Here is a 12,832-nt window from a genome sequence, read left to right as displayed (position 1 = left end):
CAATCTGGATACTGTCTGGTCTAGACATACCTTACGTTCAGTGTGATCATACGTCATTACGTGAAAATGAATGAAGCGTCATCCTTCCTTCGTTTGCAGGCAGCTTCGTAGAGCTGCGCGCGGCCTTACTTTGCTGCTCTTCATTCTCTGTCTCAATTAAACAATATATCCAGTAATCCTTCCTTTATATCACTAACCATGGCTCAAAAGAACCGTCTTCTAGGCTGTATATGTCTTCTGGTTATCACCGTTCTAGGCCAACGAGTGGCAGCCAACGGGTTAGTCAACGATGAGGTGAAACGTACGGTGGACCTTAGCACTCATCTTGCTAAGATAACAGCGGAGATTCTTCTTTCAAACCAGGGTGACTCTGCTGTAAACAACTTTATTTTGGCAGTAGAGCCAGATCTAGTTTCACATCTTGCGTACATCGGAGCTTCAGTAAGTGAATTGTACATTATTTGCCTGACAGATATTAGTGAGCTAACGCAAACTTGCTAGCTAGTTAGCTAGCTTGGTTTTGCAAACATGTATCCGTACGAACGAAGCCAAAGCAAAGATTTGCAAAAACTGTCCTGTAAAATAACCAAGTGTGCACCTCATGGAGGTGATGCAAAGATTTACATCGTTATAAATGCACATAGAAGTTAAAACCTACTCAAACTTGTTGGCAAGCTTTCTTAACGTGGTTAGCCCATGTATGCACGTCGTAGCTTTACATTGGCCCTTTTTTCAATTTTTGGTAACGATTCATTTATTCGAGACACGTTCCTTAAATTCGAAATACATCCTTTGCATTAGGCAACGAGGTAAATGTATTATGGCGCTGTGGTCGTGGAACGTTTTGATTGGCACTATGTGGCGAGCGAGCGGGTGCGCTTCCGCAATGCACAAGTTGTCAGTGGTCGAATGACACGTAGTAGGCGCTAAGCAAAGCTACTTCCGTGTCCACCACCCTCCTAGTGAATATTTGGAAGTTTGTATTATAGTTCTCAGATTTTAAATATTACAATGCAAACTATTGTTTGCTCTTGTGAGAGAGGGTGTAACTGTATGCATTTGCACCTGATTAATGCAGCTTCAAATGCATTTTCTGCATTCTGTGTACCTCAATGATGCTCACGTTGGCCATGGTGTAAAAGCGATTTCTAGTTGATTTAGTAGGTGTTAGGCTGACCTACGTGTTTTTTTCCCAGGTGAAAGGTGATGAAGAGGAGGATGGCATTCTGGAACTCAAACAGACAACACTTCAGGGTCAAAGGTAACAATGAATAACAGACAATAGCAGATGTTCTCACATTAACTCCACAGAAGACAAACAAATCAAACAGACAATCTTCGTCTGGATGACAGCAAAGTGTTGCTAACAAAGCCCACAAAACAACTTGGATGGGTGGGAGTAGAATGCAAGTTGATGGAAATGCATCATTGTTCATACACTGTTCACGAAGTGGAGATGATTCATGTTAAAAGCTTATGGCAGTAGGGGTGTTTCACCCCCAACCGTTCTTTAACACCATGAGTTATTTTAAGGGATGCCGTGGGTCTGTTCATGAGTCCTTTTATGATTTATCTGCAGTGGGGAGTTCTACAAGGTGCAGTTGCCCTCCAGTCTGGCAAGTGGCGCTAAACTCCGGGTGAAGGTGGAAACTGTCTTCAGCCATGTTCTGAAGCCCTTCCCCAATCACATCACCCAGGCTGAGAGGCAGCTGGTCGTGTTCCAGGGTAACCACTACCTCTACTCTCCCTACCCAACGCGTGGCCAGACAACCCGTGTCCGTCTTGCCTCCAAGACTGTTGAGAGCTACACAAAGCTGGGAAACCCAAGCAAGAACGATGAGGTCATCGAGTATGGACCATTCCGTGACATTGGACCCTTTAGTGAGGTATAGCTTCTAAGGACCCTGGGTGGTATAGAGACATAGACTGACTCATAAACATATATCCTCATATCCATAGAGATATGGATTGAGACAATTGACAGAATATATTCCTAAGATATACAAATATTTTTTGCATGTTATCTTATGATCTTATATTATCTGTTCATGTTGTCTGTTCATTTTAGGATGCCATGAAGGTCCATTACGAAAACAACAGCCCCTTCCTTACCATAAGTAGCATCACCCGTACCATTGAGGTCTCTCACTGGGGCAACATCGCAGTGGAAGAGACCATTGACTTGAGACACACAGGGGCATCTCTGAAAGGGCCTTTCTCCCGGTATGACTACCAGCGGCAGTCAGACAGTGGCATCTCATCTGTCAAGTCCTTCAAGGTAAGCTGAACGTCTCTATTGTTGTCCCAAAACTGGTAGGATCTGTGGTCTGTGTGCAGATTGCATGGTAACGGCTTGTCTCCCTCTTCTACAGACCATCCTTCCTGCCTCTGCTCAGGATGTGTACTACCGGGATGAGATTGGCAACATCTCCACCTCCCACCTCCAGATTCTTGAAGACTCTGTAGAGGTTGAGGTCAGACCCCGCTTTCCTTTGTTTGGTGGCTGGAAGACTCATTACATCATCGGCTACAATCTGCCCAGCTATGAGTACCTCTACACTCTAGGTGAGTTGTTAATGTCCTGCAAGGAATTGGGATCCCCGTGATCATCCTCGTCCATTTCACTGAAGGCTAATGCCAGTGTTTGTTATTTTTTGCATCTAATTTGTGAACCTCAGGTGATCAGTATGCTCTGAAGATGAGGCTTGTAGACCATGTATATGATGACCAGGTCATTGACTCCCTCACTGTGAAGCTCATACTCCCAGAGGGTGCCAGGTAAGCATACGGGTGTTGTTTGGATTTGAAATACGCAACTTTTAATTCTTGTTAAATTGTTCCTATTTGTTCCAATGTTCTTTATGTTCCTCCTCAGGAACATCCACGTGGACACTCCCTACCCCATTGACCGTATTCCTGACCAGCTGCACTACACCTACCTGGACACATTCGGCCGTCCAGTCCTGGTAGCCTCCAAGAACAACTTGGTGGAACAGCACATCCAGGATGTAGTGGTGAGCAGAGTTTGCACTAGACTTTCTTGTAGGTCGTATCTATTCTAGTGGTAGTGATATACCCTACCAATGCCATGACTAAAGAACGCCAGAAAACAAAGTGATGCATGTGAGATCCTTGACTAGACATTAGCTAATTTATATACTATCTACCAACTACACAGGGGTGTGAATGAAAGTTATGGTAGATTAGTCTGTGTTCTAATTTGTCAAAATGACTTCAGATTTCTATGTTGCAACCTCAGGTAGGCATCTCATGGGCTGTCTTCCAGGGAATATCAGGGTTTGGGCTGGGTGGGATTGAAGATGTTTATTAGATAATTACTTGATCTGGACTGAGTTGTTGTAATGTATCACTCCAAACAGGGCCTTGTAATTGTATAATGCAACGTCTAGTTCCTGTGTTTTTCCTTTGTTTTCAGGTCCATTATAACTTCAATAAGATCCTGATGCTGCAGGAGCCCCTGTTGGTGGTGGGGGCCTTCTACATTCTGTTCTTCACTGTCATCATCTATGTACGCCTGGACTTTGCCATCACAAAGGTAGACCAAACCGCCTGTTACTGTTACCTAAACTGTTACTAAATCCTGTACACTTTTGTTTACTTGATGTCAACTTCCACTGGATGGTGTCTGCCTGTGTTCTGTGATAGGACCCTGCTGCTGAGGTGCGCATGAAGGTGGCCTCCATCACAGAGCAGGTTCTTACTCTAGTGAACAAGCGCCTGGGGCTGTACCGCCACATGGATGAGGTTGTCAACCGCTATAAGCAGTCCAGGGACACGGGGGCCCTGAATAGCGGCCGCAAGACCCTGGAGGCAGACCACCGCACACTCACCAACGACATCAGCTCTTTGCAAGCCCGTCTGAAAGCCGAGGGCTCTGACCTCGCCGACAAGGTAAGAAGAGCGGTCCAATGGCGTGTTCCAAGGATCAGTCTTAAACTTTTAGCAAATGTGCAACCCTGAAGAACATGAGTTTAGTTATTAATACTCATGTTGTTTAAGTTCAATTTAAATCATTATCAATACTCGTATGTTGTTTTGGTTCTACACATAACGTGTTTACTGTGACCGTTAGTGTGGTCTAGTAGTCTCAACTTCTGCCGTCTGTTCTCAGGTTGGTGAGGTGCAGAAGCTGGATGGCCAGGTGAAGGAGCTGGTGTGTCGCTCCTGCCAGGAGGCTGAGCGCCTGGTGGCAGGGAAGGTGAAGAAGGAAGCTTACATCGAGAATGAAAAGGGCCTAGCCAGCAAGAGACAAGAGCTGGTCACTCGCATTGACAGCCTCTTGGATGCTCTCTGAATACAAATACACAAGTCTCTCCATACACACACACAAATACATACCAACCTTTGTATGTAGAACCTGCCCTGCGTTCATTGTAGAAATATAGTTTCAAACAAAACACACACTTTTGTACGCGATCATTCTCCATCCTCTGAGAACCAGACAGAAAGTACACATGCTAAGTAACCTGTAAGTGCATAAAACACTGGTGCCTTTGTGCCTAGCCATAAAAATGCTTAGCACTACAGTGACCCTTTCACGACACATTTCAAGTGTTAAACTGCACCTGTGTTAACTTTTCTGCCATCTCTTGTGTGGATAAAGCATTTGTTTCAATTTGGAATCCTATTTTTTTTGTATTTTTTTTCATGCTCATGATTGTAAAAAAAAAAAAAAAAAAAACATTTTGTATTTTGTTTTTGTTCTTCCAAGGGGTTTCCCATGCATGTCCTCAGAATGCCCTCTTTATCTTGGCTGTACTTTAAAGGGTGAAAAATAAAAAATGATTGAACCCGAGGTGCCCCATCTGAGTAAAATGGCACCGATTATCTTTTATTATCCGTTTTGGAATTACAATCATTTAACTCTACTTGCCCTTCTTTAATACTGTATGTTTGAACAAAGGTGAGGCACTGACATTATATAGATTCTAAACCTGATGGATACATCAGATGTATCCTATACTTGTGTAGACCATCATGTCACACTTTGATATTGTTTAACTTTAGTTTCATTGTTTTTTGGTAGGATATCTGTTGTCTTCATGAGATTGTTGAATGAACGACTGAGGAAGGGCATGGGCTATAGAAAATGTGGAAAACGTATGTGTACATCCAGAGCTAAATGGAATGGGGGGAAAATAAACCGAATTTGAAATAAAAATTTAAAACATGATAATTCAGTTTTAGATGTTTCCGATATTTAGAGTTTTAGATGTTTATTAGCTTCATCAAGGTGGTGTATGATTCCTTAAGATGCATTGTATCACCACTAAGTGGCGCTGTTGCTCTGCATTATATGGAGGCCAAATGGTATCTTGTTTCAGCATGGTTCCCTGCTCCCAGTATACAAGATTGAAATATATGGTAACCAATTGTCTATTTGTTACTTCAAGGTCATTTAAGGCATATCTTCTCTGGTGCCAGTAACCTTGAGACAGCTTCACGTGGATAGTTATGAGAAATTTGATTTATGGTCCCACAATAACTACAGGTCTTCCTTTCTGCATCATCTTTATAGGGAGTTTCTAGCACACAATGTTGCTTTGTTTCCTTCCAACTTTGAGCCTAATGAAGAGAGAACACACCTAACAACCTCACAGAAACAACTACAGCACAGTAGCACCCTGCCACCCGTGTAAGAAGAGACCCGCCCTACCTACAATTAAAGCTCAGGACAAACAGGAGATGAGACATGGGTTAGTCTGAGGTCACTGCTTTCCCTCATGGGTCACAAGGGGCCACACTAGGTCATTTCCTGTGCCATGGTAACAGACTCCGCTCTAGACGCCATGATAAGGTTAACATATTGTACATGCCATACAATAATCATTCTGAAAATACACAGTAGAGGAAGGCCAAGACAATGTCTGTTAGCACTGATGCTCTGTGGCAATGCAAGGCTGCACAATAGCTTTTTTGTTTGAGTGTTTGTGGTCCACTGCCACTGGAGATTTGCCGTCAGGGCTGGGAGACCCCCGCGGTGTATCACTCTCACACCACACTACTACAGAGGACTTTAGACGACACACGTCACTGCTATTGGCTGCCTTGTTAGACCAAATGTAGCTTTGCTACTTGCCACACACTTAGTAATTATTTTTCAGTATTAGGTATTTTTTTCATCTGAGTCCAATACTGTGAAGAGAGACAGGAAATTTAAGGGAGTACATGCAGGAAATGGCCCGGGCTGGATTCAAACTCGGGCCCCTGCGGTAAGGCCTTGGTACATGATATGGTACATGATATGTGCACTTGACCAGAGAGCCACTAGGGAACCTCCACATTCCTTCATTCATATTTACCAATTACACAAATACCAATGCATATGTATTTACTAATAACACATTTTCTGCAGCAGTAAAAGCTAACTATAGGTCTACTGGGAAAGGTCAGAGCTTAATGTACAGTGCAATTTGATATTCTGTTACACACAGCAGGGCAACTTGCCTCAGTAGTGACTGACAAAATATACGTACATTATTGTTGCTGTTTGACGCGTGTGGTGGATTGTGGTGAGTACACATTGGTTATGTACTGTATAGTCTGTTGTCGGTTGTGTCTGCTGTCACGAGAGGTGATTACCGGTCACATCAGGGTTGCGGTTGAGCTGTTGGTAAAAGCGGAGAAAAATACAGTTTGAACCGGAATTCATGAACAGCACTGTATCCTGATGTGGCAAACTGAGAGCAGAGGCATACCGGTATGTTTGTGTGATGGTGTGTGTGTGTGTGTGTGTAGGTGTGGGGGAAGGCTGAAGGGGGGGTTAGGGGCACCATGTGGTTGGCCTGTCATAGTCTCTCAGGTTAGGATTATTCTCTCCTTTTCCTGGATTGTTGCAGTACTATGGTGCAAGCATGTTCATTTGTGGTATGTATCACAACTGGTTAATGAGCAAACATCTGAACAAATTGCCAGAAATCTTTTGGGAAATCCAGAGAACTGTGGTGTGATGAGTTGCTATGTGAATGCTCTACCTGAATAATCTTCTACCTAATCTCATTTCTCTCACTCTCCGTCTTTCACACACGCATGCACACACACACGCACACACACACACTGTCCCCACAGAGACACCCGTCAGAGAACAATATCCAGCACTGAGGAGCCTTCATATTGCATGCTCATAAATCACTTTGACAGAGACACCGCCCTCACTGCCCCGTCCTCATAACACACATGCACACACACAAAGGTATGCACAACCATATGAATTCTCAAAGTTCACAAAATTCTCACCCAAATATGCGTAAACACACCAAATGAAACCAACAGGCTCATTTTAACCTGACGGGAAGATCAGAAATCAAGACTACAACGGCAGCTCTTGTTCTGAGTTCCACCTCAACTCTCTGTTTAAGCCATTCCAAAGTGACAGGACTGGGGCTGGGGGGCCAGGGGAGAGGTGGATGAAAGTGTACCCAGCATCCTGGCCCTGCATCCTTGGCAGGTGGCAGGTGTGATTGTGGAGGGTGCAGGCGTGCAAGGGCGAGGAAGAGAAGCACAATGGGAGCGTCTGTAGCCCCCTTGCAGCTGCAGGGGGTGGAGAAAAATATGGCTGACAGATAGACAGACAGACAGAAGAGGGGAAGGAAAGCACAGAGAAAGAGAGATGGAGATGGACTTCAAACAGAGGATTGTGTCAAGGGTGAGAACAGATGCATTCTTGTCTTGGAAAGAGGTGATTGATCAGGGAAAGGCTGGTAAATGGACTGCAAGAGGATAACCGTTTAAAACTGTCATGTGAATGTAAACAAATTACATACACTGCTTAGTTTAAAAGTTCATGTGCTGCCTACATTTAAGCTATTGTCTGTAATGATGTCAGACTGCCGCTTCTCTTTCTGTATGGATTTGTATCAATGAGACAGTAATCCTCTTGCCCTCCTCCTGTTATGTGTAACTGTCCACAGCTCCCACTAAAACCCCCTGATCTCTGCCACATGGCGCTCCATCAAAGCACTGCTGGTCATGCCTTGTAAGAGAAGTTTTGCCAAAAGAAAAAAAAAATCTCCCAGTTAGCTCATATACCTCTGTAGGAAAAGCAAAGTACATTTTGATAATTTTTATATAATCATGCAGGATGCGTGAAAGAGACATTGCTTGTGAAAGAAATCAAGCGGCTCACACAGCACTTCACAGACAGGCAGTACAGATGTTCACACACACTCACACACACACACACTTCCCTCTCCCTCTATCAGTCCTGATTAGAGTGACAGGGGCACTTCCCATTGGCGGTGAGAGTGGTCCTCTCCTTTCCAGGGCAGCCAATTTCCCCTACTCTAGAGCTGATAGGAAACTTTGATTGTTCACTGAGCTCAGGAGAGACAAAGAAATGTTTCCTTTCACACTTGGTGTACATCTACACTTTAATTTTTTTCTTCTCATTTTCAGACAGGATTTGTTCTGGTGTTGCTTGGAACACTCCCATGAGATAGGATATAATTACTCAAAAAAGTAGTCATTAACTTATTGTTCAGGAAGTGTCCCATCTCGGTGCTGACACCTAGTTGCCGTGCCACTGTTGATGTATACTGTCTGGTATCTTAAGCCACTCTCCTCTTCTTAACTTCTCTACAGCACTTCTCTATACATACACAAACCCAGGCGTGTTATTATACTGGGGAGGGATGGGTTTGGAATAAACTAAGATATTATAGTAATCTTATTGTGTTATATATGGTGTGTGAATAAAGTTGAGAGATATGAAGGTAATGTTAGAAAACTTGAAATGTGGCAAATGAACCGACAGGAAAAAACCCTCTTCTCTCTCCACCCAGTATTGGTTGGCCCTCCCAGAGCAAACACTTCCTGTCAGAACTTCACTCACTTCCTGTTCAGCCACAGGGAATCCCAGCTGGAACATTCCTTATGTCCTTCTAGTACTGAGAGTGCTCTCTCACTTTTTCGTTCTGTAACTGTTTTTCTGTTTGTGTCTGTCTCTGTGCCTGCTTCTCTTCGTCCTTCTCTCTTTGTTTACTCCCGTCTTTCCTTACTTCTTTCATCAGACCACCAGAGGTCCCTGCATAACAGCATATTGACTCCATTGTGTAGGCCTATGTCAACAGGCAAAGGATTTTCATGTAAGAAACTGAAGGTGTATCTTCCTCATTCTAAGAGGTCGAATTAATACAAACGAAATTACTAGTGTATGTAAGTCATATATGTGGACAATTACAACTTAAACAAGATATTAGGTGCATGTTTATGATGACGGATGAAGTGACATTGTTGCGTTGTATGAATGTCTTCACGACTATGGGGGAAATGCCAGGTTTCATGACTTTGTGTATGACCTTTCGGAAAGAGAGTTAATCCCGGAATATAATAGACCCTGGTGCCGATATGGAAAACTGCTGCTCCGTTATCTTAGTTGTCCGGGAGACCATCAGAGCATGCAGGGTCGGTGGAAATACCTTATTAAACGAAGAGTTTGTCTGAATTGAAGAAAAAAAGAGTGTCACTCATAAATACTGTATCATCAAGTGGAAATCTGTTTTCTGTTTCATGTTGGGTTGAAACATTTTCAGCAGAGAATGTATGAATCCTTTTGTAGTCTTAGGCCTATATCCCACAAAAGTGAAGTGAAGGGATCACTTAAGTACAAAATGTTTGTTTGTGTATTCAAATATAAAATATGTATTTTATCATTCGATATAAAGTGCAATCACACAATTCCTAATGATATAAGTACTTCAAAAAAGTTGGCGCATCTTTTCATAACCTAGTCCATAGCCTATTTTATAGCATATTCCATTTTTATTGCTACAGCCCGTTTTGTAATTTGCCTGGCGTGATGGGCTAATGACAATGTATTAGACTAAGGATGAAACCGCATCATCCAGTCTTGTTATCATTATAGTCATCAGGATGTCATAAATCATTGATATTGGTATCATTTCAGGGAGAGGGGCATACAGCTTCAGAGTTATCTGAGTTGTTTAACAATGTGAGAGGCTAATACAAAAAAAAAAAGATTTATTTTCTCAAATTCGACACAAACTTTTGGTGCGGTATACAAAAACATCGTCCATTTCGTTGATATTGCCGCCATGAGGAGACAGGACTAATCAATAAGATAACCATCATGTCAGTTCACAGTGATATGTGTTTAATAAAGCCTGCATTGATATGTAAAGAATGTAGGCTATACCAAAGGCCTACTTCATAACCACTCTAAACACCATTGGAGCTAATATTGGCTCAAAAAAGTGCGTGAAATGTGTAAATATTTCTCATTGCCTAAGCCTATCTGTCTCTATCAAGCTATGTGATCTCCGCCCCCCCAACCGCCTCCCCCACAAATGATGCATTAGATGCATTGAATGTATTTGTTGTGCAAGTTTGAAAAGGCAGCGATAATCTGGGAGAGGGAGATAAGGAACACCAATTTATTCAGCGGCACTTTGGACCCCGCTTCCATCCTCGGTCGGTGCTGACACCCCCAGCAGTTTGCTGATAACGATTAGGCCATTTATTATCTTCACAGAGAACAAAGATTGCTTAGTGCCGATGAAATATTACCCCCGGTAATAATCAGAAGAAGAAGAGCCTTGGTATCTAATGCAGCATCCATATAAATATTAAGGCTGAGACAGTTCACAAAACCGTCTTGCAGAACATGTTTATGTTGTAGTCTATAAGCATAGCCTAACGTGTGGGCTAGGCTGTAACAAACTAAAATATTGCGTCTAAATACAACATAGCCTACTACCCTACATAAACATTTGTTGGAAGCCTAATCCTAAATGCTTTGAATGACAAGGTTAATAACCTATCACAATAACAATGTGCAAATAGGCCTTACAACTGGCTACTATAGGCTTACTAATATATATCATAATATCATGAGTTAGTCTATTTAGTTCTACCCAGAGTTAAATTTTGATTTTAGCAGAGATGTATCTTGGTTTCCATTTTAAAACGTGTATTTCTATATTTCAGTTAGCTAATGTAGCCTAATTTATGGTTTGCGACCCTGTATTTTTGTTTTGAGCTTTTTGTTTAGTGTTGGATTAAGGTTTTGTTGATAGTAACCAATTGTGTTCTAATCTTAACCATTCGATCAGATCGATGTATTTAATGGACTTTCGTTAAGACAACAACTTTTAAATCTGATCAAAATAACAGGCTATTCGGGCCTACATTATGAATGATCACGTTCTCTTTCTCATTCGTTGTTTGTTAGGGATATCTTTTGTAGGTCTACGTTTATTAAGACAATATTTTTTAGAATATCAATTTGATAAGTTAATTCTCTTTGAAACGAGGACAACCACTGGAAATGTTCGCGTGGCTTTCAGTGGCATTGCACTGATTGCATTCAACTTAATTCAATTAATCCTGTCAGAGTTCACATTTTCTTTAACTAAGCTCTGTTTTCTCTTTTTGTGTGTGTGCACTCTAGGGGACACGAGCCCGGGATGCAGCAGTCCTTGCGCCTTTGCACCTGCCTCGCTTCTGCGGCAGTGCACTAGCCCAGGTCGCGTGCTGGAGATTTTGTGGCTTTGCATGTTTTAAAAGTTTCTGTAAATGTGTGGAACAGGAAAAAACGGGAGGAGGGATGGTCGATCACAGCGTTCAGAGTTTTTATTCTTTAACACATTAATAAACGCAATGGGTGGGTAAGGAATTCAATCTGATTGAAGTCAGACCTCTCAGTTCATTTAACCTTTTAGACAAGCTACAAAGTAATAAATAGGCCTACAATTAGGCTCTACGTCTAAATGACAATTGGTCGAGATAGCCTAAGCACTCAAAATCAGACAGGAAAAAACAAAGATATGTTTGTCTTTACATTACATGACAGCCTCTTCTTATTTCACAAAAGCATTTGTTGTGAACCACATTTATTTAGGACTATTTATAGCCAATATAAAATGGGACTGATATGGTAACTGACATGCCTGTTGGCTTGTTGAAACGGAATTCATTAATCTCTGGGCATAAAAGTGACCATCGGTTATGTGGCTTAGGGTTTCTAAGTGACGGTCAATATATGTTTCAGTTCAATAGCCAATATTTCCATATATTTCCAGAGTCCAGAAAAATGTACCATCAGCGGAAGACAGAGTAGCTATTGGCGCAGCCTTAGTGCCACAGCTCCTTAGGCCTGTTGGATTTTCTTCTCTCATTTTTTTCTGGGGATGGAAAATAGAGTAAACGAACAGCGTGCGAGTTCACTGGGCTGCTGTAACAGCCTTGCTGTCCTACTTCAAGACGGAGCAGCATTCATTTAGCCTTGACACCATCTCAAACAAGCTTCTTCAGGCAGTTGTCCACATCTACCAATTTATCAGAAAACGCGATAAACATACTGTATGGGCGAAAGAGAGCCTACATTGAAACACTTTTAACCGAGCTTATACTTTTTCAAAGAGTAGACTAATTTAACAGCGTTCAGACAGCGCTGCGCGAGATGTGACCGTCTTGATCAACGCGTTGGCTTCCAGCACAACCACTAAGTAAGTGACACGCAAAATGCCGTCAAATGAATGGATAGCCTGTCTTGGATGGTATAACTTTTTGCCTTTTTAATCACATTAACAGTCAGACATTTTGGTAATTAAATTACTCAATAGCATTTAAGTATACTACTAGCCTGATACGAAAACGATTGAATGTGTAACCTATGCCGTCACAGTAATAAACTATGGTCATATGCATATAAACAAACGTGCATTATCCATCGTAGACTGCACTTTACTTCTTGGTAGTTGGCATTTGCACAAGACATATGCCTATTAGTCTAGGTATGAGTTAGGGACATGTGCGCCATTGGAGTAATAAACGCAGATGTAGCAATGAAACT

General features: G+C 42.2%; 1 protein-coding gene across 1 annotated transcript; it reads left to right on the top strand.

Moving 5' to 3' along the window:
- Positions 1–70: 70 nt before the first annotated feature.
- On the top strand, positions 71–5,197 carry rpn1 (ribophorin I). The gene is made up of 10 exons (XM_084703964.1): positions 71–441; positions 1,197–1,261; positions 1,580–1,886; positions 2,069–2,278; positions 2,373–2,565; positions 2,679–2,778; positions 2,876–3,014; positions 3,437–3,556; positions 3,667–3,912; positions 4,133–5,197. The coding sequence occupies exons 1-10, from the start codon at positions 199–201 to the stop codon at positions 4,313–4,315; spliced, it is 1,806 nt and encodes a 601-aa protein (XP_084560090.1). The 5' UTR covers positions 71–198; the 3' UTR covers positions 4,316–5,197.
- The last annotated feature ends 7,635 nt before the right edge of the window (positions 5,198–12,832 follow it).

This window comes from Hypomesus nipponensis, chromosome 9 (genome assembly GCF_054491055.1).
Source record: "Hypomesus nipponensis isolate SF chromosome 9, ASM5449105v1, whole genome shotgun sequence".
Classification (NCBI taxonomy): domain Eukaryota; kingdom Metazoa; phylum Chordata; class Actinopteri; order Osmeriformes; family Osmeridae; genus Hypomesus; species Hypomesus nipponensis.
Note: the sequence above shows the minus strand (reverse complement) of the source record. Positions and strands in the feature narration are given on the sequence as shown.